The sequence below is a fragment of the Ixodes scapularis genome, unplaced genomic scaffold, assembly GCF_016920785.2.
Source record: "Ixodes scapularis isolate PalLabHiFi unplaced genomic scaffold, ASM1692078v2 PGA_scaffold3__209_contigs__length_174095766, whole genome shotgun sequence".
Lineage (NCBI taxonomy): Eukaryota > Metazoa > Arthropoda > Arachnida > Ixodida > Ixodidae > Ixodes > Ixodes scapularis.
The window spans coordinates 5216592-5244435 of NW_024609868.1; the positions used below are offsets into that span (position 1 = coordinate 5216592).

At 43.7% G+C, this 27844-nt stretch overlaps 1 protein-coding gene across 1 annotated transcript; it reads right to left on the minus strand.

Annotated features, from left to right (window-relative positions):
* Positions 1 to 160: 160 nt before the first annotated feature.
* LOC8051304 (pancreatic lipase-related protein 2-like) lies at positions 161 to 27532 on the minus strand. The gene is made up of 7 exons (XM_040206067.1): positions 27484 to 27532; positions 26682 to 26866; positions 23210 to 23341; positions 16712 to 17017; positions 11264 to 11516; positions 10050 to 10241; positions 161 to 393 (listed from the first exon to the last, which is right to left on the minus strand). Exons 1-7 carry the CDS (start codon positions 27530 to 27532, stop codon positions 161 to 163), a joined length of 1350 nt encoding a protein of 449 aa, XP_040062001.1.
* Positions 27533 to 27844: the final 312 nt, after the last annotated feature.

Sequence of the window (27844 nt, forward strand, 5' to 3'; positions counted from 1 at the left end):
CTCCTCGCAAGTTGGGACTAAATAAGAACGACGAAATTCACCTCAACAGGCAAATAAATTGAAAAGTAAGTGGTTGTGTTGCTTGAATACAGTTTCGGTGTTTTATTTGGTGCCATATATAATCATACATGGATTGGGTGTAAATTTTAATAAACTCTCGTTACCACACTTTGCAATACGGGGGTCTTCTATTTGTTGGCAGCATCTGCGCTCCCCGTCCTAGTGTGTCCTTGCTGTTGTATCCCATTTCGGATTTGTTACTTCGGTTTTTTTTACACGCGCCCACACTGTCCTGCAGCCCATTGGTGCAGGAATAAGACACAAACTTGCAAGTCGCGTCCGTCAGTGATTCTACGAAATACTCCGCCGCTCTCCTGTGACTGCAGCCAATGTCTGAAAAGGAAAGTTATGAATTGACTGATATTAGAGTGATGATCATAAGTCGGTTTACTTATACTGGATATATATATATATATATATATATATATATATATATATATATATATATATATATATATATATATATATATATATGTGTGTGTGTGTGTGTGTGTTTGTGTGTGTGCGTGGGTGCGTGTGTGTGCGTGCAAAATAGTGGAGGGGGTGAGGGCGTTGGCCCTCATTACGAAGTGCCACCTGAGATTTCTCGTTTTCAATTAAACCTAATTATAGTAAATTGCTAGGCAATTGTGTTGCTTGGGTGAAACAGCGCACAAGATTCCCACACAGAAGGCAGGCGCTCAAAAAATCACACGTACGTAGCGTGGACTAACAACTCCGGTTTGCATTTCTTCTTTCTCTGATCTTCTCCTCTCAGTTAAGCGACATATTAAAGAAACGTATACGGTGAGAATTTAAGTGTAAGTTGATGAGGGATAAAAAGTAAAAAAGAATTGAAATAATATGAAATACTACGTTTAAAAATATATTTTACTAATTTTATTATTACTACTTATTATTCGTAATATCACTTATTATTTTCATTCTTTATCAACTTACACTTTGTTGTAACCTGGTTCAGGTGGCAAATATATTTATTTCGAGGAGCCGAAACGGCCGCCAGAATATTACGGTGCCGAACGCCCGAACTGCCAGCCACGCGAGCCCGTGCACCTGGCTTGATGGTCCCTTCGACGATGATAGCAGGCTATCTACTACATCTCCCCGATTACGAAGACCGAAAGCGCTCCGGTGCCATGCGTCTTCGTTGAGGGTACCTTGGAATGTGCACCAAATTACGGTGTAAACCTCCTGGGCTTGCTGGAGTTGGAAATTCTGTTGGAGACGCAGTGCGTTCCACCGGTGAACTTCTGCTGACCGGAAACAGGCGGCCTTCAGAAGCGTCGGATGGGACTCTGTTCTTTAGGTGGTCAGCATGCACACGGCGAACTTTAAAGTTCTCATCCAGGACCTCGAAAATCATGCTGCCTACCTTTTTTTTTAATCACACCCTTAATCCAATGCTGTTTTCTCAGAGGGTGCTTGATCCAGACGCTTTGGTGAATTGCGAACGAGCGCGAGTTCAAGTGGCAGATCTGTGGAGACTTGGACGGTTTGGCCGAGGGTTTTACCAAATCAAGCACCATCCTATAGTGTCTCTGGTTCAAAAGTTCGCATGGGGCCTTCCCAGTGGATATATGAGGGGTAATGCGGCATGGCATCAAGAAGTCTTGCAGGCTCTTCCGGCTGTCCTTTCCCTTTGCGCGACGAAGAGCGGTTTTGAACGTCTTCACGAAGTTCTCGGCTTGACCATTTGATTTCAGATGATACGGTGGCGTGAGAAGCCGTTTTGAACCAGAAACGACTCGAATTCGGAACTAATGAACTGAGGTCCACTGTCCGTTACCAACTGTTGTGGAAGACCATGGTGCTGAAATATTTCTTTGAAGGCATCTATGGTTGCTGATGCTTTTGTAGATGTCATCGGTATGACTTCCGGCCATTTGCTAAAAGCATAAATGACGATAAGGTAGTGCTTTTGGTCCAATTCTGCAAAGTCTGCATGAAGGCGATGCCAGGGTGTTCCTGGATCTTCCCAACGATGCAAAAGGACTTGCGGTTGAGTGTCTGATATTGATGCGCACTTTTCACACTGTTGAGTTTGTTTTTTGATTTCATGGTCCATTCTTGGCCACCAAACATAAGATCGCGCGAGCATCTTCTTCTTCACTTGGCCAATGTGACCCTCATGAAGCAGATCGAGGATATATGGCCTGAACTTGCTAGGAATTACCGTTCGAGCATTCCACAGAATTCAACCGTCGAGCTCGGCAAGTTCTGCTTTTTTCTTGTGGAACGGTTGAATATTTGGGTCAACGATCTTCGTTGGCCATCCTTCCAAGATCTGTGTGCGAACCTGAGAGAGCGTTTTATCCTTAGCTGTCTCCTTGGCGATGTGAGCTGCCCTGATGGGAAGCTTTGCCAGACTTTCGTTGTGGAGTGCGAAGACATCTTCAGACTGCAATTGAATGGAAAACACACCTTGTTGTGACATCTCTTGGTCAAAGGTTTGATCAGGGCCTTCAGCAAACCGGGACAGGCCATCAGCGTTTCCAAACTTTTCGGTTGGAACATGCTCGATGGTGTAAGCGTAATTCATTAAAATTAGCGCCCAAGGTTGAAGTCTGTTAGCTGAAGTGGCTGGAATGCCCTTGGTTGGTCCAAAAATGGTGGTCAAAGGTCGATGATCTGTGTACAAGACAAACGTGCGTCCCCAGAGATACTGGTGGAACCTACGTACACCAAAGATGATTGCCAAAGCCTCTTTCTCAATTTGGGCATACTTCCGCTCCGTCTTCGTAAGTATCTTCGAGGCGTGAGCGATGGGACATTCCCTTCCATTGATTTTATGGTAGATCACTGCTCCAGCTCCCTCTGATGAAGCATTTGCCGCAAGGTAGATCGTCTTGTCAGGGTCAAAGTGGGCAACAGCTTCAATTGCTAATAGATGGTGTTTGATCCTGTCAAAAGCGTCCACACAATCGGAGGTCCAGTTCCAGGCAGTGTCCTTTCGTAGAACGGCGTTTAGTGGTGCGGATATCTCGGTCAAGCTTGGCAGGAACGTACTGTAGTGTTGGATCATCCACAGAAGAGATCTCAGCTGGCTGACATTTTTGGGCTCAGTCATGTTGAGGGTAGCAGAAATTTTCTTATGGGACGGACTGAACCCTTCACCGTGAATCCCTTGTCCGAGATATTCTACTTGCTCTTGAAGAAGGCTGCACTTGCTTTTCTTCATAGTGAACCCGTATTCTTTGAGGCGCTCGAGGACTCGTTCCAGATTCCGAAGATGATCGGAAGTGTCCTTCCCGGTTACAATGATGCCGTCTAGATAACAAGCCACGCCATCAAGACCTGCAGTGACCTGGTTCATTGTTCGTTGGAACACGGCTGGTGCCGACGCAATTCCAAAAGGCATTCGATTGAATTGAAACAGTCCTTTATGGGTGTTGATTACAAGGGCTTGATTGGCTTCGTCGTCTAGTTCCATCTGAAGGTACGCTTCGGAGAGATCCAATTTCGTGAATCGATTGCCTCCGTTGAGCTTGGCAAACAGTTCTTCAGGTCGTGGTGGAAGATACTGAGCGATGTCCAGTTGAGGATTTACGGTGATGCTGAAGTCTCCACAAGTGCGGACTGAACCGTCAGCTTTGTGGACTACCACGATTGGCGTTGTTCATCTGGATACTTCAAATGGTGAAATAACCTTGTTGTTGATCTGTTTCTGCAGATCCTTTTCTACCGCCGCACGTGTCGCGAACGGAATAGGCCTCGGCTTGAAGAAGCGTGGTGTTGCATCAGGCTTTAACTGTAGCTGAACTTTCAGCTTCGTGCAGCAGCCAAAACTGTCGATGATCACGCGCGAGAATCGCGTGAGCATTGATTCCAGCATGGCGCGTGTAGTCAGTTCAACGGATCTAGCAAACAATCGGTTCAGATCAATCTTGAGCGCATCAGTCGACGTTCTTCCAAGCAAGTCGGTGTGTCTCTTTGTCATCACGGCTTCCAACGCAGAGGTCTGTTGGCCTTCACTCTAAGAAAAAAAGGAGGAGAAAGGTAGCAACAGCGACTGTTCCTCCTTGTTGCGGACAAGTTGCCCAGAGAAGGGAGGAACGGCAGTTTAGGTGAAAGGAGGAGGGCGAGGTCCTCCTTGTTCAGTTGGCGCAGGGGTAAAACATCGCGCTACTGACCAAGTGGTCAAAGATTCAATCTCTAGAAAAGCGTTTTTTTTTCCTTTTTTTTTTGTAAAGTTTTCTTTTTCTTTTTATTTAACAAAACACACATAAACAAACCCTGACCGATGAAAGGAAAATTAAAGTCCTTATTATTCAGCGAGACGTTTTCCTCCTTCTCCAGGCAGACGGGAGAAAGCTTTCGCCCACCCGACTCATCTTCTTTCGGTTTCGTTTTTCGAGCACATCGCGCACGTTGTTTAATAAATTAATGTTGAGTTGATTGAGCTTCAGCGGCAGCGAAGGCCGCCTGTAATTCCGTGTTGTAGTCCAAACGTGCAGAACATTTCGGTTGCATTGACGTTTTTACCACAAATTTTATCAAACGATCTAACGAAGCCGCTAGAAACAGCGAAGTTCCGGAGCAGTGCTAGCAGCGCCAGCGCTACATACACTGGGTAAGACGGACGTGGCCGTCTCCGATTTGCGGGACACACGCAGAACTACAGCAGCGAAACCACGAGGAACTGTGTCGACGTTTTCGACGTTATGGAAATCGCGGGAACTGCGTCCAAGGAAGGCAGGTTTTCCTGCCGGCTGCCTGGATGCCTTTCATGCTGAGTTCGGTGGTGTTGTCCCGTGCCAAGTGCCAACCGGCGTTCAACGTGATTCTGTATTTCTGCGTGTCAGCAACATCGTCAACGTGGTTCTGTATTTCTGCGTGTCAGCGACATCGTGATGGCAGTGTTGTGGGTTGTGAACAGAAGACTGGAATTGTCGCCGATGTGACCGTGTGTTCGCGTATCAGTGATGTAACAACAAGATGAAATGACGTAAACTGTCGGGCATTGATGCGGCTGGTCGGGCCGTGTACGGAGGGGGCGGGGTGTCGCAGGATGACATTCCGCTTTACATAAAAGAGTTTAAAACCACTTGAGGGATTAGGTGCAGTCGATCGACGTGTGGATAGTCATGTTGAACGCTGGTCTGAACGGTAAGCTCCTATATATGTACAGTGGCCAATGTGACTGTCGGTCCCCGAGAGCGATTGCGCTCTGGGGACAAGACTGAACAGTACGAAAGTATGACGGAAATGTACGTATATTTACAACGGAAGTTTAGCATAAAAAAAAACAGGTAAAATCGAAAAAAAAACAAAAAACGCTATCCTTTATTTTACTGTTTAAATATATTAAGGTTCCTGTAGAAACTGCCCTCCGAGTGGCGCGCTGGGGTGAGCGCTAGAAGTGTTCAAGCTCGCAACGGCGTAGCTCCGTACACTTTAACAGTTGCCGCAAATCGCGGCTTTGACTGCATTCAAGTTGATCGAAAAGCGATTTCTCTGCCCGTGAAGCATCACTTCCAGCTGAGTGAATATCCGCTCTACAAAGATTAATTCAAGACGGCAATTGCAGCCGTGCGCGAACACCACAAATAGAAAAACAAACACTACAATATAAATACTGGCTACGAAGGGCCGTGCGGGAAAACAAACTCATGGCTTGGAACCACATTGGAGCGGCTCGATTTATTGGTTTTCAAATAATTACGGCATGATCGAGCGTTTTCTTTTTAATAAGAGATTAATCCCCTGAGCCATTAAAAATAGTCTCAGATGTATAACATTGCTTGTAAAAAAATGAACATGTTCGGAATGTTTTTTATTGCTTAGGGAGTCACTGAAAAATTCCGTACGTTCAAAACGACCAGTATGAAAGACGGAAACGCAGGGTTTGGGAGTAGTGATCGGGTTAGTGTGCTCTTGTGGCTGTTGTATTGATGTTTGTATGTGCGATGCCTGTGTATGCGCTCAACATATGTTCACCTTACGCTTGTAGTGTGCGTAACGTGTCTACATGTGTTAGAGATTCCCAAAGAAAAGGAAACGCAATTGTAGCGTAAGAAAATTAAAATATTTTTTGTAAAACATGAATTGGGCGGTACCTAGCGCCACCTAGCCTAGCTACTTGCGATTACTCTGTTTGACCCTGCCATCTTGTGGCAAGCGATTTAACATTCTTTTACGCTACGCGGCTGCGCCATAATTTCGTGTTACCGTGCTGAGCTAAGCCAAGAGGTTGCTTCGGTTTTGCTTTTTTTTGAGAGCGGCTTTTGGTTTTGCGGGCGAATGATTTTTACTCCTCCGTGATGTGCGGTTGACGCAACGGTTGAGGAAGGAATTGTGGCTCGAGGAATAGCAAAGGTAAGACATAAAGTGCGCGAACTGGGTGCCGGTTGTCTCCGTTGAACATCGCAGTGCTGACGATGAGAAGACTGAGTGATTGCATGCTTTCGAAACGTAAGTTTCTTTACCTGCAGGGGTAAAGAAACTTCGGAAATAAATGCAGTTCGCGGAAAACTCGTGTTACGTTTTTATTTGCTGCTCCTCTTGCTTCGTACAATAGACTTGGTGTTCTCGTTAAGCCTTATCGAGCTCGATTTGCTCGATTCGTGGCCGCCATAATGAGATGCAGTCGATGGAGGAACTTTTGCTCCCCTGCTTGAGGGACGAAAGTTTCTCCCTTTCTGAAGGAACATATGTGTCAAGAGCGTTTCTCCCTTTAGGGAGGACTATTGACCCTTTTTTCTAAGAGTGTAGTGTGACGTTAAGAACGCACTGTCCCTCGAGAGGAATTGCCTGGTTGTTGAAACAACACAGGTTGCACTCACTTTTCTTGAGTGGCGGGCATCCGAGCTTCTCCCAGGTGTCAATGTTCAGTAGTGTCAGCTTGGAACCGGTGTCCACTTGCAGATTAACGGGGATTCCTTGGTAGAGATAGGTGACAAATTCGCCGTCTCTGTCGTGAATAGCGAAAACGCTCGTGACGATTTTGACGTCCCGTTTCCGGTTTCCTTGTTGTTCGTTGCAGTCGCTGGAGTGGCACATCTTTGCAATATGGCGTTGCTTGCCGCAGCTGTTGCAGGATTCATTCCGATATCGACAAGTAGACTCTACGTGGTTGCTGTTGCCACACCGGAAACACTCGGCTGGGGTAGAAGCAGGATGCTTTACTTTGTCGACGTGCAGCGCATTTTGGTCAGGACGATTCAATTGGAGGGACTCCGTTTCAGCCCTGGGATAAGACTCGACCAGCCGCAGTGCAGTGTCTAGCGTCAAGTGCTTCTCCATTACCAAGCGTGCCCGGATGCGGGAATCGTGAAGGCCAACAATGAATGCCGTCAAGAGTGAACAGTGCCTGGCGTTGGTCTTGGTCTCATATTCGCAAGTTGCAATAATGGACCGTAATCTTGCGAGGAGTTCCTTTACGTTCTCCGATTCCTCTTGACGCGCCGAAAATAGCTTGGCTGGCTCGAACTCCTTGAATTTCCTCGGAGCGAAGTGGTCCTGCAGCCGTGTAACGAGGTCTTGATACGTCAGCTCGGAGAAATTCTGAGGCTGAACCAGGGTGTACAGCAGCTGAAACGTCATCGATCCAAGTGAAGCTATCAATAAATTTTTCTTGTCGACGTCGGCGGTTATTTTCGCGACGTCCAAGCAAGCTTGAAATCTGATAGAGCTTCCACTCCTCATTGTCGGAGTCGAACGCCCCAGGGCCATGGAAGCGGTGGGTGCTGCTGTCTCCCACGTCTCGGTCGTTGGATCTGCCGCTGGTCATCAGGGGCTCTTGGCTTTCGTCGCCAATGTTGTAACCTCGATCAGACGGCAAATATATTTATTTCGAGGAGCCGAAACTAAGCATGTCCAGCCGCCAGGACATACGGTGCCGAACGCCCGAGCTGCCAGCCAAGCGAGCCCGTGCACTTGGCTTGATGGTCCCTTCGATGATGATAGCAGGCTGTCTGCTACACACTTAAATCCTCACCGCATACGTTTCTCTAATGTGTCGTTTAACTGAGAGAAGATGATCAGAGAAAGAAGAAATACAAACGTTTGTTAGTCAGCGCTATATACGTGTGATTTTTTGCGTGCCTGCCTTCTGTGTGTAAATCTTGCGCGCTGTTTCACCCAAGCATGAACAACAAAGTCGCCCCAGCCTACGTCCTCTCAATTGCGTTGCACATGTGAAACGTCCTGGCATCACAAACGTGTGGCGATACTCTTAGTTTTCTGACGACAGATGCCTATGTTCACGACGCTCTTCATCAGATAGTTTAAAGGGCAACTCAGCTTCATTTCTGGCTTTAGAAAAAAAAAAAAGTACCGTTTTTTTTAGTGTAACACGGGATGGCCACATGTCGAATATTAGGACCTAGTTCTGTCTAAATGCTTCTTAAACAGTCCGGCAACCTTTGCAACTCGCCAAGTTGCCGAAATCGGCTGACCCGAGCGGACCAATTGAGGCGCAATCAACAGCGCAGTCAAGGCTACGGCGCGGGCATAAGCCAACTTTGAGCTAAAGGTTATCACCATGGCCCCCTTTTGCTTGTTTTTACTTTTCCGGGCAAGCGTAACGGGTGATGTCAGCAACGTTCCCTCGCGGCGCTCCCCGCTGTCCACGTGATGGGCGTAACGCGCCTGTGTAGCGTGCTTCTTGGGAGCCGTCCGGCCGTCTCGCCGAGGTTACCGCTGTCTCCCGCGTAACAACTGCCGTTGTCGTCTCACAGTTTGTGGTTATTATCTCTTTCGTTCACACTACGGACACTACGTGCGCAGACTTATGCCGCAGATTTGCAGACGTCGTCAAATGTCGTAGACACCAAAAACGCGGTGAAGATTGCGGAGCAGACGACACTTGCATAGAGGATCACGTGACATCTCGTACCACGTGATGGCCATGTTCTTGGCGGCCCGAGGCCATTGTTGCCGGTCGAAGCCGCAGTTTGGGTTTCGATTTCTGCTTGAGTGGAAAATTAGATTTAACAATCTATATTTTATTTTTTGCGAAGCAAATGACGTAGTGTCTTTTACGCGAGCTATTTAATGGGAGATCGCTCATTATCTCAAAATATTCGGAATGGAGCGGAGTTACCCATTAACGCGCACCATCCGTACGTGCCGAGGGACATCCTGTCTCTCGCATTGTAACGAAAATGTTGACACGAACACACATTAAAACTTTCCCTTCTAATTTACAAAACGGGACACTTCCGCTTAAGACAAGGGTATACAGCACAAGGATACCTTTGTGCCATGGACTGTAAATTGCCTTTTTGTGTAAGCAACCTGAGCCCATTGAAAACTGGATCTTGGACAGTTGGGACGCTGTGTTCTATTAAAAAATTCTGCAACGGACTTCGAAAAAAAAAAAAAAAAAACGCCCTTGTTAGACACACGTGGGATATCTCTCCTCTTAGTCGAGAAAGCAGAGTCTGTTCCATGTGATATAATCATAAGGTCCTCGGCCTGTACATTTTATCGAAAAGTCGCCTGGCTGTGCGAGACGCCGACATTGATATGCGACCGCGTGTTATTATTTTACTCCGAGTATGAGCCAACTTAGAGAAATGTATTCCGTTTTAGAAGAAACTCCAGATTGGTTGCCAGTTTTAGACGACCTGGTTACCTTAAGATCCGTCTGATGACTTCATGAGAGCCGAAGTGTGCTGCCGAGATTTGTAAATGTCAGTTTGTGCGCTTACTGGAATGCCATTGCGTCTTCTAAATATATGCTTTGTATGGTGTATGCAAGCAATAAAGAGAAAAAAACAAAAATAAAAGTGTGTCGTGATATGCTGGAAAGACACTCGTTTAAAAATCTAAATGGTCTGGGTTCAATTCCCGCCTGGCACAAAAGCTTGTTCTACTAAACTGCCCCCCCCCCCCTTCCCCCGCCCCTCTCTCCTCCACTCAAAACCAACCAGCGTCAAGCTCGAGTCCACGCTTTTATCTCGGCTTCATAACATTCCGAACACAGGGCCAAAGAGCGTTTCCAGTTGAAAAACAAAAACATAGTAACTTAAGAATTATAAACGTACCGAGCCAGCTGCACCCCGGCTGTTTTGATCCACCATTCGGATAGAAGTCGACGTGACCGCATGGCTTATTAATCCCCATTTTTCCACTGGAGGCCTTTCCCCTGTTGGTGTGAATGACGTCTACAAAATCTGCGTCACTGGGTCTCAACTGCACACCCGAGTTTGTGAACAAGGCGTTGGCTGGATCGAGCCCTGAAAAACAATTTATGTAATATACAATTAGTATTTATTTGTTTTTCTTGCGCCCAGAGACAACCACATGGGACTCGTATGTGGTGCAGACGCACCCTAAGATGAAATCTAGAAGCGAATATTAAAACCACGCAACCGCCATGAGGTTCCAACTCAACGATGTAACCTAATCCGATAATAAACTAGATGTGAGTACGTGGTAAGTACGTTTTCCCACTAACACAAGGCATATATGTAAGCATCTGGGATTTGTGCAACACTTAATGTTGAATAACGTTTGCAAAATAATCCATTAAAAAAGCTAATCGTACGTTAAACTTTCTTATTTATAACCTGCGTAGTGCTGCCGGAAAATTGAGCCTCTTGCTGCTTGGTGAGAACGACAATTTGAATACGCGTGTGTTTTGTGGGACCCGCACCAAAAGTACCTTAATGGTAATCTGTAAAAAAATGATGATCCATGTCAGAAGACTTACATAAAAAAATAGAGTAGAAATGCCTGCGTGAAAGATATAAAACATAATTGGATGGGAACCCCTAATTTTAGGGCGAAGAAACCTGCGCTTGAAGTTTTTGCACGCTATGTTTAACACCCCGACGGGAATTGACAAAAATCGATTTTTGGAAGCACCAAGGAAGTGTCAACTCTCGTATATTCTTCAATTAAACGAGAAAAAAATGTATACCCAATTACAAGAAATACTAGTTCGTTTCCTCGCACAATCACTGAGTGTCATGTATTACCTGAGACTTCCACTCTCTATTAACGTTTGATCGCTTATTTCATGAAGAGATTGTGATTTTTAACTTGCTTGTTTTTAACTCTATTTTATATTCATTTGACAGCCTTTACTGATTTGTTTCATGTTCACATTTCACAAACGTGTACGTTTTTTGTTAATATTCCAGGCCGTCTCTGCAATAACACTTCTACACGGCTGTCTTTGTTAAAAAATAAATCTTGCCACTTTTATATTCGTATGAAATTCTGGCATAACTGTATCAACATAAAATATACTTGCCAGTTATTCTTCCTATAGTTTTATTTGTTATTAACGTAAAGGTCCTTCCAGAAAATCCGGCGATATGGGCACCAAGACTGAAGCCAATCAAGTGAACGTCTGAACTTAAAACAGTCTCTGGAAATTCCTCGGTTAGCTTCCTAAGAAGCAACGCAATCTGCCTTCCAACAAGGGCCGTGTTTGCTGCAGCGATATTGTACAAAGGTTTCTTTGCACCTTCAGTCCACAGTACAACGACGAAGTTGCAATCTATCTGTAAAGAAAAAATACAACTAAAATGTCTACAGTTGTGTCAATTGACTTATAGAGTCAAAATGATAAGATGATGCATAAAAGGAATGCTTGGAAGAAGCTTCGTTTACAATTTATTTAAGCAGATCTGATTGTAGACTGACTAGGTGGGGTTATGCCGTCCCTAGACTGCGTTGCTATAAGACTAAGCGTAATTGAAATCGGTCGCTCAACTCCGAGGTGAATTAGGACGTACTGGGCAAGAGCAGACACCTCCTACGAGCGGGTAGAGGTATCCGTTATAAATTTTGCTTCGGGAAGCAAAATTTATAACGGATACCTCTACCCGCTTGTAGGAGGTGATATAGACACTGTATAGCATTCTTGCGGTACAACAATCTAAGGGGTTGCTTTGGCCAAAACGTTTAGTGATCATTTTGCTACACTTGTCCAGAGTGTACACTGTGTGGATGCCATTAGGTATGTCCAGAAGGTTTCACATAGCATGTTTCTGTTTTCAACTGACGAACATGAAGTATTTTATGTTTTCCAAAGCTTAAAAAATAGTAAGAGCTCCGATATATATGATTTGCAAATTAAACCTATCAAGCATGTTTGCGTTGGATTGTTCCTTATTTAACACATATTTTTTATCTAGCAATTGAGAACAGAACTTTGCCCCCAAAAATGCGGGTAGCAAAGGTATCTGTACTATATAAAGCTGGAGATAAAAACAACCTCGAAAATTATAGACCGATTTCTGTCTTACCGATATTTTCAAAAGCTCTAGAAAACATAATACATCACAGGCTGTATAGTTTCTGCGAAAGGTTTTTTATCTTAACGCCCTGTCAATACAGATTTAGGAGGGATTTCTCTACCGAACTTGCCTCGTTAAAACAAAAGGAATTAATTTTAAACAATATTGAAAAAAAGTTATTAGCACTCGGAGTATTCATAGATTTTTCAAAGGTGTTCTACCGGATCAGTCATCACACGTTACTTCAAAAGCTGCATATTCTGGCATTCGTGGCGTTGCTTTAGATATTATTAGAAGTTATCTTAGTTATCGATACCAGTGTGCTGAAATAAATAATAATAAAAAAAACAATCGGATCTTAGGAAACAGACTGCCGGTGTACCGCAAGGGAGCATTCTGGGACCACTTCTTTTTAATCTATACATTAATGACATCGTAAATATTGATAAAAATGTAAGTCTCATTATTTACGCTGATGATACCAGTATATTCTTTTCAGGTGATGATACTGATCAAATTATAAGTGCCGCAATTATAAATTTGTAAAAGTTAAATACTTGGACAAATTCAAATCCATTAAAAATAAATGGCAGTAAGACAAAAGCCGTGTTATTTAGATCACGAAATACAAACTGTTTCTATACGTCCATTCTTTCTCTTGAAACACACTGTGTAGATATAGTTGAAAGCGTAAAAGTTCTCGGAATTATATTTAATCAATACATGTCATGGGACGAGACTGTGCAACAGACATGTAAAAGATTATCAAGAGTTGTAGGTATTATGTACAAATATCGCCACATCATACCGATTTCGGTTATGCTTCTTATATATAATTCCCTCTTCTGCTCGAAATATAATTATTGCTTCTTGGTATGAAGGGAATACGTCCGCTACAAGCATATAAAACTGATACATACTCTACATAAAAAAGCGGTTCGTATTATATGTAATACTGAGTATAATAGACATACTAGTCCATTATTTAGTAAATTGAATATTGTACAGATTCATAATCAGCATTATTATAAACTTTTTCTTGCATTGAAAAGATCTTTTTGCCAAAAAGAAAATATATTCATGTCTATTTCCAACCTTAGGATGAGGGAGGTTACCTATGAAACTAGGTCTGCAGACGCATGGTTAGAGCCGCACTCCAGAATAAACTACGGTAATTAGACGTTGAAATATATAGTACCTCGTTTTTTTAAATCGCCTGAGTGAGTTGAATGTAGAAGTTTTGAATTAAAAAAAAGTACGTTCCATGTTTGTGAGAGAGTGCCCCTTGAATTTGTAAACTTGGCTAAATTGATTACTTTTCCCCCTCTCCCCTCCCCCATCTAATGTTGTTTATTTTTGTGCTATAAGTGTGATGGTGAAAAAAACCATTATGTGTATGTACATGCTGTCCTCTTTCGCTGCTGTGGGGAGGCAGAGGCTTGTCAAGCAACAACTGATTTGCTTTTTTCTCTGTCTCCCCTCTCCAAACTCTCCAAACGGAGAGAAATAAAAAGTTTGAGTTTGAGTTTGAGTTTGAAAATAATGTCTATGCGCCCACTTTGCCTCGGAGCACTCGTAGAGTCAATGACTGCAAGTAACAGAAGATTGCAGTTATTAAACATAGAATCTAGGATGGCGCTCTGAGAATGATGCGGACACGTGGGACATCATCCTCAGTTTTAAACTCGCAGGTTTCAATTTGGGGTTAACATTTCTGGCTGCATCCTTCACTGAGCCTCTTTCGTAGATAACAGTGCTTGGAGCTCCGAATGTTCTGCAGAAAATTAAATTTACGGATATTTCTGGAATATACAATGTTATGTGTTAGATGCGGTTTAGTGATAACGTATATAATGATACATGAGGTGTTTTTCATGCTTGATGAAAAAAGTGATTTTTCGCCGAGGTGCCACGTCGTGCGATCCGGAGAGTACACCGCACTTTTAACTTCCCACAGGGCCCACAAACAGTCATTTGTCGAGTTTTACACAAGAAACTAGGCGAATACGGAGACCAAGAAACAGTGCCCTGTAAAAAAAACAATCTGAAGTTTTTTCTGTTTTTTTTTTTATTTTCTGGGCTTTTTATGTCGATTGCGACGATTGACTTCCGCGCGACAGTCAGGCCCGTTAGCCACTCGGCCACACACGTGCTTGCTCGCCAACGCGCATGGCAATATATCTATATTTTTGACGCATAATATTTCTTTTTACCATGGGCTTAAATAATTTTGACAATTACATATTCGATCATTTCTCAAAGATAGCTGGCAGATTTCATCTCGCAGAATACTGCAAAACCTTTAGTATATACTCCTGTATTAAAGAAGGAAAAAAGTATTCCAGGGCTTTCTAATAGGTGGCGCCAGTGTACCGGTTTTCTCATCGTAAGTGGCCGCTAGATGTTGAAATACACCCAGTCCCACTCAAACGCAGGTGCGTGAACTACCCTTCAGCTTAGATATAATATTCTTTGGTGGAAGTCTCCAAGCTGCAGAAGATTTATGCGAAGATAAATTTCTTTCTACCTGAAAATGAGCATAACTCGCGCCCTCTACCCGCCCGGCAATCAAGTTTGGTTTGACAAGAGGCGCCGTCTTATGGAGAATTTTCGCAACTGAGAGGCAGCCGCGATCATCTCGAGCTCAAATATTCGAGCGCCGTTCCGAACTGTGACGCAGCGCTCGTGTCCAATGGCACGGTGATGCGACCTTCCCGAAGTTGCCCTTTTTTGCCACCAGCCGCGCTGACTAGCAGCCGACCGAGGCGCCTCCTGTTCCCTGCCCTGGGGTCAGAGTTGGAGCTAACGCGCTACCCTCCTCTGTAATGTATAACGTACCCGTTACTTTTTCAAACCACTACCGGGTAACGGAATTACGTTACTTGTTTTAATTAACCGGTAACATGGTTACGTTAGTCGTTACACCTTTTGTTTTCCGATAGCCTTTAAAAAAGTACACTTAAATTTAGTTTGTGTTTCTATACTTCGTTTCACCTGACGTATGGACGCAGCCGACGCTGCGAGTTGATGGGACCAATCAGAGAGCGTCAAACGCGCAGCATCATGATGTTCGAAATGTTTCTGTATGTGTTCTACCATCGCTGAACCAATCATAAACAAAAAGGCCCAGTGACTTGGACGTTTGACGCTTCTTGATTGGTGCCATAATCTCCTATCGTCGACTGCGTCTGCAATTAAAGTGGAACGTAGTATAACGTGCCATTTGTCTGGGCACCCCCACTGCACAGTACTGTCTTGTTTTTAATTTTCTCGAGGCGTCAAGTCATAAATTATTACAATCATCCCAGAAGCCTTCTAAATTTTGCTTGCCTTTTCCCCACGAAAAAAAGTCTTGCTTAAAAAAAAAGGCCCGCGCCCTTTGTTAGAAGATTGAAAGACAATGTTGCACAAAAAAGAAAAAAAAAGAAAAAGAAAGAAAACGGTGTTACCGTAAATTTATAAATAAAAAGAAACTCAAAAGTAACTTGCGCTACTTTCAATCGGTAACGGTAACGCGTTCCTTTTATTTTGAGGGAACGTAGGTCGGTAATGCATTATTTTATTTTGCAAGTACCGAGCCACGCATTTCGTCACTTTTTTCCGGCAAGATCTACAACACTGCCTGAGTCTATAGGGCACTGATGGCCACTGAAAAAACCTGCCCGGTCCGATATTTGACCGTAGGACCTTTCCCGAGACTATTGGAGTGCTCCCGATTGAGACAGCCTGCAGTTAGCAGTAACTAGTAACTAGTCTTCATCTTAGCCACAGCAAGGGTGAGATCAGACTTTAATGATTAAACATCATGATTTTTAAGGGAAGTCGGCATGGCAACGTCCAAAGACGATGCCATGCCGACAGTTATCGCGTTCATTTAGGCTTAGGAATGGCCAGAATCGAAAGATTATCTAAAAAATGCGGCGAAATCATTGCCCATGCTTTGCGATTTAAGTGAGGTAAGGCAAAGCGAAAGCCTCCTGCACCATTCGTTGCTGATTAACGCGCCCGATATTACAGCTACTACGACATATTAGCAATATTAGTTCCAAAGCGAGCGGCGCTCACTCACCGGGGCACCGCCATGTTTCCCCGCATCCCTACCGAGCCAGTCACGTGATTTAAATCTCTCTCCTAGGTACTGCGGCTAACTTTAGCCGCGGTTAGCGCTTCAAACAAACAAACCCAGGACTTTTTTTTTTTTTAGCGGCCAACGGTTGTTTAGGAGGCGCGAGCTGCGTTGTATTTCAGGTAAAAGCCAATTTATTTTTGCATAGCCTTTGGTTGGTCATCTCTGTACGCACTCAGAAGTTTTAGAAACAAAAGTTGGGTGAATCTGTCAAGTCATTGAGCGGCAGTAGTGGCCGAATGGCTCGTCCCGCGGCTAACCGTGCAGTTGCTTCCAAAGATGATTGGAATAGTCTAAGCCACAGAAGCACAATATTGTCATAAATACCTACCTTTTCGAGAAATGCGTCTTTCATCTCAATGGGCATCGTGCTGTGTCCACCTTGTCCGAAACCGTGAATTTTAAACACAAGGTCCTTCCTGGTGCCGAAGTATTTTTTTAAGGTTTTTTGAGACGAAGATTGAGAAATTACGACAGCTTCGTTTTTGTGTTGCCTAGAATAAAGATTGAATATTGTGCCGACACTCTCGGGAGTGCTTGGGAGGCCAGCGGGAAGAGTCAGGTTGTCGCCTTTTGTAAAGCATCCGACTTTGCCATAACACTCGGTGTCAGAACCACCGAATAGACCCTCAGCCACCTGTATCATAAGAAACATATCAGAGTTAACATATATTTTTGTTTTAGGCTCCTCCACTAATGATACTTAGACGTTTTGCTATTGACTCTAACGAATATGTTTTATTGCGAATATGTTTGCTGTTTGTACTTTATCTTACTAAGATAAATTAGCAGTTATTGCCAGCTTCATAAGAACAATAAAGTCTAAACTTCTGGTTAAACATAATAAAATACTTGCTCCTTTAGCTGGTTGTGAGCCACGTTAAACAGACATGGTGACCAATACTGCAACATGAGAAACCGGTCGACGGGCGGCGTGGTTTATCTATAAAACAAAACTTTCAGATAACGTAATCGACACACGGGTGAGGTACTATGAACTAATTCAAGGGTCTCAAGCTCGTTCCAGGATGGATGGTTGCCACGAAGTCCACCCAAGAATGGTCGAGGGCCAACAGAAAACGGAAACACTCCAGGCCATCGTTTAAGCGTTTAGAGCGAGAAAACAAAAAGCAGCAATCTTGTTTTACGTTGCAAGGTAGGCGAGCCTTTCTGATCCACCACAGAGATTTCCCAGAGAGAAGGGGCCTCGTGCTATCTGCCTTTTTAAAACACGCAGATTTGCCAGAGACATCTTTTGCTCTATCTGGTTTCTTTCTCTTGCAGTCCCTACCTGATATGATTCAAAAATGAGAAAAAGAACAACTCCGCCAAATTGCTGAAATTTCCCTATAAAACAGAAGAAGAAGCACACTGTCGTTGCCCTTTTGCTCAATCTACTCGAGAATAAACTGAGATCAACGTGTCTTGAGAAAAAAAAAAAAAAACAGTTTTGGTTTTTGTGACAATTTTTATAGAAAAATAGTAAAATAAAACATTTTAATTGTATTTCTTGATAACTACAAGCGCGAGCTTATAGTTTTATTTTTGGACGATGCTCGTGCTGAGCGATAGATAGGTCGTGCAGTCGAGGAGCAAAAGAGTTAGTGCTTGCAGCATACAGGTGATTAGGGTAACAAAGAGCTGAGAAGCAAAACTGAAGACGAAACGCAATGCAAAGAGAAAAAAAAAAAAAAGCTAAATTTGGGAACATGTTATAGAAGCGGAGCTTTTGTTTCGAACAAAAATGAGGTGACGACGACATAAGACTATTATGGCGCATGCAGCGGCATAATATTCGAAACATGGGTGCGATGGCTCGCAGCCACGGGATACTGTGGCGTTTCAAGCTTTTAATCGGATCACCTTCTGAAGTTCTGAAAATTCCGCATGGGGCGCTCAAGGCGCGCTCAGCAATAGACCATATGCGAAAGGCACAGGTAGTGCCATCTAGTGGAGCTCCGAAGTACATGCTCCGCCTCACCAGTTGGCTTCGGTGCTGGCAAAGAGCAGGGCGCGAAAGCGGAGTTTCCAAAGAATCCTTCGCTGGCTCAAGCACTCGCGCAGAGGAAGCGCTTTCGAAAACCAGGCGGCCGCGCCAGTGTCTTTGCCGGCTCTTAAAGTCAAATTTCGAGCTGAAGCGTTCCGTCCGCCAAGTTGGTTGCGGCGAGGATCCAGCTTCCGGCGGGGCGACGAGCACGACACATAAGAAGAGCGTAAAACGATACTAACCCTTAGCTCGCAGTTGCGGGTGGGGATCAATGACGGTGAGCAGTGGGGCTCAATAGCTACCGACAGCGCGACGAAATTGATAAGCAGCAGAGGAATCTCAATGCAACAAAGATGGCAGAGCACAGAGTGTTGCCAGACGTTTGAGTAATTTCGCATATGGTTTATTGGGAACGAGATTGGGGCATTGAGTGGGATATTCTTGTTCATGGCATCCGTCATGAACGAGAATTATATTTCTAATCCTGCGCAAGAAATAACCATAAAAGAAGTGTCGGTGAGCGCTTCAAGGTGTTGCGCCTCATAGCTAGCTACTGACCCGACAAGTAGATAAACATACGTATTAAATATACGGTGGCCGGTGCACTATTTTAATATTTAAAGGGAAAAACAAATTACAACACTGTGAAGACTCTGGTTAGGAGCTGCACACACACCGTCGTCGGGGCCCAACGTTGAGGAGAGACAGTACCCAGCGCTAGCTCCGGCACATATAACTTTATCTAAACTCGGCTTGAGTTCGCGACACAGACAACTGCTACAACGTTTTCCGTCCGAAGGCTTGCGATGGCTAACCGCCCTTTTTGCGGTCCTTCCTCTTTGTCCTCTTTTCTACCCAAAGCCGCGAGGCGAGGATTCTTCGTAGTCTGGCGCGAACGCCACCAATGGGACACCCACCCACACACACGTGCCCGCACGCACAGCACCGAATGAGTCGGTAATACACTCCGTCACAACACCGTCGAAGATGAATCTGATTTTTTTTTTTTTGTTCTTTAGCGCAAGACCAGTGTTAGTTATAAATAAGGCTCCGTGTTTTCGGATAAATCCGAAATACTCCGAAAAACACCCGCCGGTAAAATTTTTGCCAATTCCGATTTATCCGATAAACTCCGAATTGTCATGTGTCCATGCCACCCACCCCAACCCCCCTCCCCCAGCAACAAGAAAAAGTTTTTTTTTTTTTTTTCTTTCAATTTGAGCAGCGCAGGATCAATGGTCCTGGGAAAATGACACCATAATTATCTTTCAAGCCTCGGACCATTTTCAAAAGGGGGTCTTGCAGCTTGTCTCGTCAAGGTTGGTTCAGGGAAACATGTCATAGTACCATTCGTGTCACGACGAAAGCCACTCTTTTGGTTTCCAGTTTGGGCCAATGGATTTGGGATTTAGAGAAAGGAGAGGGTATGTTTCTGGGGGTAACAGTGAAAGCGCATGGACCACAGAGATTTTATAAAATAGGGAAGAGGGGCAGTTGAAACTTCTCTACTATATCCTTCTTAACCACTCCACCTCGCGCGGCCGCGGGATAGATTGATGGGATGACTACGAGCTTCCTTGCGGCTACCTCCGGCAGTTTATTGATTTTAAGGTATCGACGTTTATCGAAACCACACTTGTGCGCGACTTTTGTCGTGGGACAAATTAGTACTCCCAATGTCATCAACGCCAAATTCAACTGAAGAAATCTTGACTGATACAAGCGCGTTTTATTTTTTATGTGGCATACGTTTGCATCCGGTTAATATTGATTATTTTTTAATAGAAAACGTTGCGAAATTAATCTCCGAATTTCGGAAAATGGTGTATTTACAAAAAATAAACTCCGATAAACACCGAATTTTCGTTAAAAAATAAACTCCGAAAAACACCCTCCGAATTTAAAAAAAAATATAAACTCCGAAAACACGGAGCCCTAGTTATAAAGGTGAGACTAGACAAGTTGTTTCTTAAATTAACGAAATTATGATCTTGTGAAGAGACTTACACCATTCCGTAATGTTATCCGCTGCAGTCACACGTTCTGTACTAACGCTGCTAAAATAACCCGCTCACCCTCACCAAATTGTTGTCCTCGGTGTGAACCCCATTTCCTCATCAGCAACTGCATTGTTAGTTTAATCCACCAAGTGAAGGGCAAAAATTAAGTTTGTGCATCCCTCGATAAGGTTCATAAAAACATGTGAGTAGAGACTTATGCTGATAAGCATTTTACCGTGGAAAGTATATTAATTCTAATACCATGTAAATCAAATAATAAAAGTACACTTTTTCAGTCAGCATGCAATCTCTCCTTTACACATCGGTCGAATGACTCGGCACTTCCTGCAGGTTGTTCTACTGACTTGAAGAAGCCAGCAACGCAAAAATATCCTGAAACACGCATTAAAAGAAAAAAATATGTCTCCGAACTAACTTTTTCGCAGAACACAGACAACCAATCACGGCGTGTAATAGATTGATATCAGCGAATGATAAAGCTCGAAAGAAAATCAGACGATAGAAAATGCGACGTCCACAGGCACAACGCACGAGCATGATGTTTCCCTTTATAATTTATACCTTGAGACACTGAGAAATAAAAGACAAGACTCCTAAAAATTTCAATTCGCCAGAAAACAGCATCGTGTCCGCAAGTTCCAGCGAGTATGGGAGGCGCGCTGATCGCGCCGACGTAGCGGTCAGGAGGGCATACCGCCGTGCCGGGAGACCAGTCACATGTAAAGTAAACTAATTGTGTAGTTCTCTTTTTGTTATCGTGCACGACGTGATCACCGCATTAAGCAAGACCTATCCTGATTCTACTGGGGAAGGGCTCGGGCCGATCGTGTGCAAAAAATGCCGTCTCACACAAATAGAAAAAAAACAAACAAAAAACAAGTAGAGGTTTCGGGACCTTTATTTAGCGCACGCGGCGGCGCTTAGTATTCGCCTTGTCTCTGCTAATAGTTGGTATATATTTTCATTAGCACCACGTTCCTCTTTTCCGAGCGTATATACAGCGAAACCAATCACCCACTTGATGTTTCAAAGGTGGACACCAAGGGGCGCCTCCGTAGCTGGAACTTGCGGATAGCCGTCTACACGGACAGGAAGGAGAGGAGGAAAAAGATATGCCCCCTAAAATTTTAGGTGGAACTCAGCCAGACAGACTGACCGCACTAACACCACAAACCCGCCGCCAAAACGCCAGGAAGGTTATTCCTGGGCAAAGTTATGGACCAAGCGAAAAACAACCCCCCCCCCCCCCCCCCCCCCTGCCTCGACCATCCACCCCTCGACAAAAGAAAGTTCATAACAGGAGTTGCTTTTTATGTGTTTGCTCAAATATAGACGGCTGGCTTTCACAACGTCCGTGGCCCCTTAAACTTAAAGCTTTCTTAAGATTCTTCAAAATTAATAACTTCCTCTACACAAGATTGGAGTCTCTTCCCATAATGGAGAGCACGCATTACATTCCGCAATGCGTTTGCCTAGTTCAAATGAAGGAGATACATTTTTACACTTCTTTCGCGTTCTAAGAGGCGACCATTTACGAAACCAACCCGTCTGGCTCCCGTAGCGGAATCCACAATCGAACGGAATTTGGTACACATATCCTGGACGCAACTAATTGGGTAATCCAAACGTTTCTTTACACAGCCATTTTCTCGCTCAGATTCAAACGGTGTAAGACTGTTTACCCGTAAATCCGGCTTAAAAACGACATTTACATTGAACTTCTGTGCCAGAGCTTTGAAACTCTGGAAAAAACGGTATGAAATTACATTTCTCTCCGGAACACCTTCAGAGCCTTTAAACCCTTCTACAAAGTGTACCTCAAACTTTTTGTGGTTTTTTTTTTTTACTGCAAAATCAGCTACACATCGAAAAACACTCATTCTCCGCCCAAATATGGCGTCAGCGGTTCGCATCAGATGCCAAAGTTTCAGCGCTAACCGCTGTTTTATTAAAAAGTTATGACTTCTTTTGTGAAAATTTCGATTGAAAAATGGCCGCCGACTTGGCTTTCGAATACGTGGAGCTTTCTAATGCCAGTTACCGAAAATGGGCAAAAATCGTTCCCATTTTCCCACTAAAAATTTCAAGAAATTACTTCTAACTTTTGGATGAGAAAACGATTAGTGCTGTAACTTTGGCCTTTGGTTCGGACCGCTGGCGCTACATTTGAACGGGGAATAAAGCGCGATCCAAACCAACGCTACAACGCTTCTTTTTGCGCCTGTAGGTCGTGCGGCTGCGGATGTGACGTATTTTCGTGACGTCGCGCCACTTCTTCGCTCCTTCCGGGCGCGCATAAAAAAGTTGGTTGATTTCAACTTCTTTCTCAACGCGCACAAAAACGCGCGGTGACGTAGTAGGGCGCTCCTGTGTCCCGGCCAATCGGTGGAGGGCAAGCTAGTTCCGGCTCCGCGCTTCTCGCCGTCTGGCTGCGCGCTGCGCTCTCCTCCCCCCCCCCCCCCCTTTTATTCTCTTCCAGCATGACAACGCGATCTCTCTCTCTCTCTTTCTCTCGCCGTCTGGCCGGCCAGTCTGTCGCAGTTGCACTTTGCTCAGAACTATTTTTCTGAGCTATTTTGCTCAGAACTATTTTTCTGAGCTATTTTGCTCAGAAGCTATTTTTCTGAGCACTTTGCTCAGAAAAATAGCTTCTGAGTGAACTCAGAAGCTATTTTTCGAAGTGTGGGTGGCCAGTGTTCTCCAACGGTTGGCGTTACCCCGCTCTTCTGCTACTTGCGATAACGCATAAAGGTAAAAGAAAAAGAAAACAATAATGAGGATATGCCTTCGAGGTAAAAATTTAGGCTCCAGAGGTTTTTACCCGAAGAAAGAGAAGTCCGGCTTCAAGCTTCGATTTCGAGGCCGCACGTTTAAACCGGGTGGCAGTCTTGTTTAGCGTTATTTCTTGGAGAGCTGATGCGGCTTCTCCAAGTTCCTTGAATTTCCCAACAATCTAGTAATCAGAAATGTATTGTGTTAGTTCAGAGGAAAAAAAAAGCACTCTAACTACAATGTCTAGCTTCCCTATCGGTCTTGTGTCTTGTGAAGGGCACATCAAACTGTCATTCAAACTCTAGATTATGATAACTACAAGGGAATCAAGTTTACGTTTTTTAGTAGTAGCGTGCACGCGTAAAATGCCAACCTCTTTATTTATTAAGGACATACCTTGAATGTATAAAAAGCACTGCAAAATATTTGTTTTTGTATTTACGTAAGAAGCATCACTTTTAATCTCCTGCGAGTATTAGCGGCGAGGTGTTTTGGTGGCGCCCTTCTATGGTTTACTCTCGTGACGTCATTGCCTTACGAACAACAAGTTCGACGGCGTTTATAATTAGCATGGTGGAAGCTCGTTGCGCTCTGAAACCAACACTGCCTACACCATCAAAATTTAAGTTCTTACATTCCTCTTATTTCTGTCCATAAGAAAACCTTTGCTGACGTCACAGTCAGCATTCGGCCAATCGTGGAAGGCCGACCACAGCGACGCTTTTGATCGCGCACGTTGCCAATATATACTGAAATCAGGAGCGTTTAAATACGGGGACATACAGTTGAAACGTGTACAATTCCAGAAAGCTCCTGCTTTCACTAGTCGCCATTGGACAGAGATTTAGTTAATCTTGAAAAGTTAGCCATGTACAAAGAAAATATAAAAAGGAATCTCTACTATTAGTGGCGAGATGTTTCGGTGGCGCCCTCGTGCGGTTACCTTTCGTGACGGCATTACATTATGAACAGCAAGCTCAATGGTGTTTGTAATGAGCATTCTGGAAGCGTGAAATCATAGCGGTCTCAAAGAAACACTGCCAACACCGTCAAAATTGAAGTACCTACATTCCACTCATTTACGCTGGCGTCATACTCAGCATTCACCCAATTGTAGTGGCCCGACCACAGCGACACTTTCGATTGCTCACGTCGCCAATACTCGCGGTCAGCTTTCTGTGGCAATGCAGGCAATGTTAGGCGAGAGGGTGCAACAACCGCTGTACGCTCGCTTCCTCCTCTCTTCGGATTTCCACAGAAAGCTGACCGCGAGTGTAGCTAAACATTTTGCAGTCTGCCATTTGGTACTGGCGAAGTTGTAGGAAGGAAGTGCCTAAACTCCTAATTACGATAGTAACTAGATACACTTTATAATACATAAATTAAACTTTCCCCTCTTAGACAATGACCATGGTAGTTGCACTCCTCTGTTCATAACACAAAGGAGCGTTCACTCCTCTCCTGCAAGCGAATTCAGCCAATGAGGAGAGTACTCTAAAATGCGCCTACCAAATTGCATCTAGACGGTGGTTTTAAAAGCGCAAAGGACTAAGAAGAGAAGGAGGGGACAGCTCTTCTTAGTCCTTTGCGCTTTTAAAACCACCGTCTAGATGTTCAACCAACTAGTCCCCAATTAATTCTGATACCAAATTGCAACTGTGTATGTGATGGTCACTGTCACGGGGATTCGTGTTCGTGTTTTATTGTTTAATGGCCTAGGCACCTTGCTCAAATTAAATGGGCCGCCACGTGCAATGTGCGGATCAAAAGACACGAGCATTGTATACAGTACAGACTCGGGAAGCGAGCCTAGTATTAGCCGCGAACGTAATAATTTTGCACTATTTCCTTTTGAATAGTAAATTACTCATGCTGTTATTTCTAACGTTCACATGTTACCATAATAACCATTCTCCGTAGAAGGCAAACATATGGGCGGCGAGGAGTAGCTAACCGGAGAAAAGCTCACCAAAGATAAGCTCACAGGAGAAAAGCTTATCGCCAAAACGTCGGATGCGAAGAAACGCTCACCGACCTTTTGGCCGATGCAAAGAAAAGCTCACCTAAGATCTATAAACCGGGCGTTCACTGAACTGATCTATGTTTATTTAATTGAAGTATTTTTCGGCTGCCGTATACCTCGGTCGCATTGTCAAAACTTCACACATTTCACAATTTATTTACAAAGTTACTAGTTAAATTAGAATATCTTGTTATATCGGAAATAAAGTACGCTGATATTTTCTGCGTCCCGGCTACGTCAGATTTAAATAGTCACGCGAAAACGGTCGACATGAAAGCGGAACGTAGGTTGCAGCAGAGCACCCTCCCTTGAAATGGGCACCGGCTGCATCAGAGGCACTTGTAGATTTGGTTACAATTTAAAACAGTAATGACGACCTTACATAACAATTCGTATCATGTAAACTTTTCTCCCGGTTTGTCGAAAACTCTAGTGAGCTTTTCTCCAGACGCACACAAATGTGGTGAGTTTTCCTCCGGGATTCAAACATATGATGAGAGTTACACAAGACATTTCAAAGGCCCCTCTGTCCGCTGGTTAGCCAGGCCGAAAGGCGAAACCCCTCAAAGTCTCAGTATGGGGTTGTCTAAAAATCGTAGTACATGAACTGTGACCCGCCGTATATTGGGGAGACCAACCGAAAACGTATTACCCTTCTTAAAGAAGACAAGCAAGGCTTGTCGAAAGCCACTCATGCCACAAAGTCAAAGCTTGAACTTGTTGATAATTTTTGGACAATGGGTAACAATTTTTGCTTCAGGAATCCGTCAACCTTGACGCATGAACAAAGGTGGGTCCTACGAAGTTACAGAGTCGTGGTGCATTTAAAGTAATTCACTGGCCTGCATCGCCAACCGCGGTCCCCTTCTCGCAGTGTACAATCGAAGTGTACGAAGTGTACCTATAGCACAATTGATTGTCGTGTCTTCTCATTCCCGTCACCTTGATATCACGGTTTATATCTGACTGATGTAGGAAACGTCTGATTAAACGATTATTTTTGTTACGTCCAGTCGGCGTAGTTTTTTTTATCTCCATTAGTTTCGTCTTCTGGAACATTTTTGCTTAGCGTAGATGGTGTAGTCAAGGGCTAAGGTAAACTTTAAAGCCTGACAATGCAACTGCATTTATGTTGGTTTAAGTTGAAGGAAAAAAGAGGACTTGGGATTAAAGTGTCCTTGTTAGGCAGTTTTTTTTAACCTTATCGGTTGCAGACTTTTGTTTTTATTTCTGCACCACTTTTTTAGTCTACGAATATTGGTTATATCCGGGCTATTCAAAAACAATTTTATCACAATTGATTCAAAGTAATCAGGTTATATCCAGAGCCATTATGGACAAACATATTTGCTGGGAGCACTTTAATGGAAATATGAAGGTGTATCAATTTTATCTCAATTTCTACAATTTTTTTAATTTCAGGATCGTATTGAAGGTTTCCACCTGTGCTTAAGCAATTTCACGGTGTGCAAAATAAAAGAAGCCAACACAAACTTGCCTCTTCAGCCTCTTCTGCGATGAATATGCAAAGCGCTTCTTCGAAGTCTTCCAAATCTTGTTCATTCATTACATCCTCATATCGTTTCAGATTAAGCAAATCTATCTCGCCTAGAACATCGTCTGGCTCCATATCAGCGTCATTTTCGCAACGCAGGACAAGAAACAAGATCGTAAAAATTATCACTAAAAAGAAACAGTAATGTCAATGCGTTGTCAATTGTGTTATAGAATCCTTAAAGATTATTTATAATTAACTTGTTTGAGCGCCAGATCCCAAGAATAACATGTTTGAAGGTTGACCTATATATTTCTATATGGCGTTTGTCAACACTACTTTTTTGTAGCGATTCCTTGTGGAATCATTATTATTACTGAATAGGTAAATAAAAAAGAATTAACATTAAAAACCAGCGTGTTGGTAATACTTAAACAACCGGAAAGAATAAACACAAATTCGGGACGCAAATAGACGATACAACTCTTTCAAGTTGTATCGTCTGTTTGCGTCCCGAATTTGTGTTTATTCTGTCCGGTTGTTTAAAAAAGAATATTCGTTTAGATTTATAAACCAACAGTTATTCCAAGTGAGAAAATATTTCAGTACAAATAATGACAACTTTTACTGAATTAGCACGCTTGTCATGAGTTGCCTGCTACAAAAGGTCACTACGGATTGATCAATGCAGATTAATTTCGATGACATTGATTGCGCCTTATTTCATCAAATGGCAAGGGTATCACAAATGTTTAAAACATGCTAAGATAAAAATCTAAATCGTAGTGCATAAAAAAGTGCTTACCTTTGAGTGTTGATCTTGTACTGCATCCAATACTACACCGAAAAATCATGATCGCGGATTGCTTTCACCGAATAGGCATAAATGGGAGTACCAAGAAAGAACATTAAGCGCCTCAATGACAGAGAGAGAGAGAGAGAACACGACGACACCGAGGGCTTCTTAGAACTGGATTGTTTATTGTAAAACACATCTGATTGTGATTTATAAACATCATCGGGCTCTCGACGCAGGAAAGCGAAATTGTTACGGAGTTTGCCTTCCTGTCACATGGAGACACACCTTATTTGCTGCTTTAGCATTGTTCCCCCTACGAAGTAGAATGATTGAGCTACAACAGGATTCCACTCTTTCTATTGTGGAA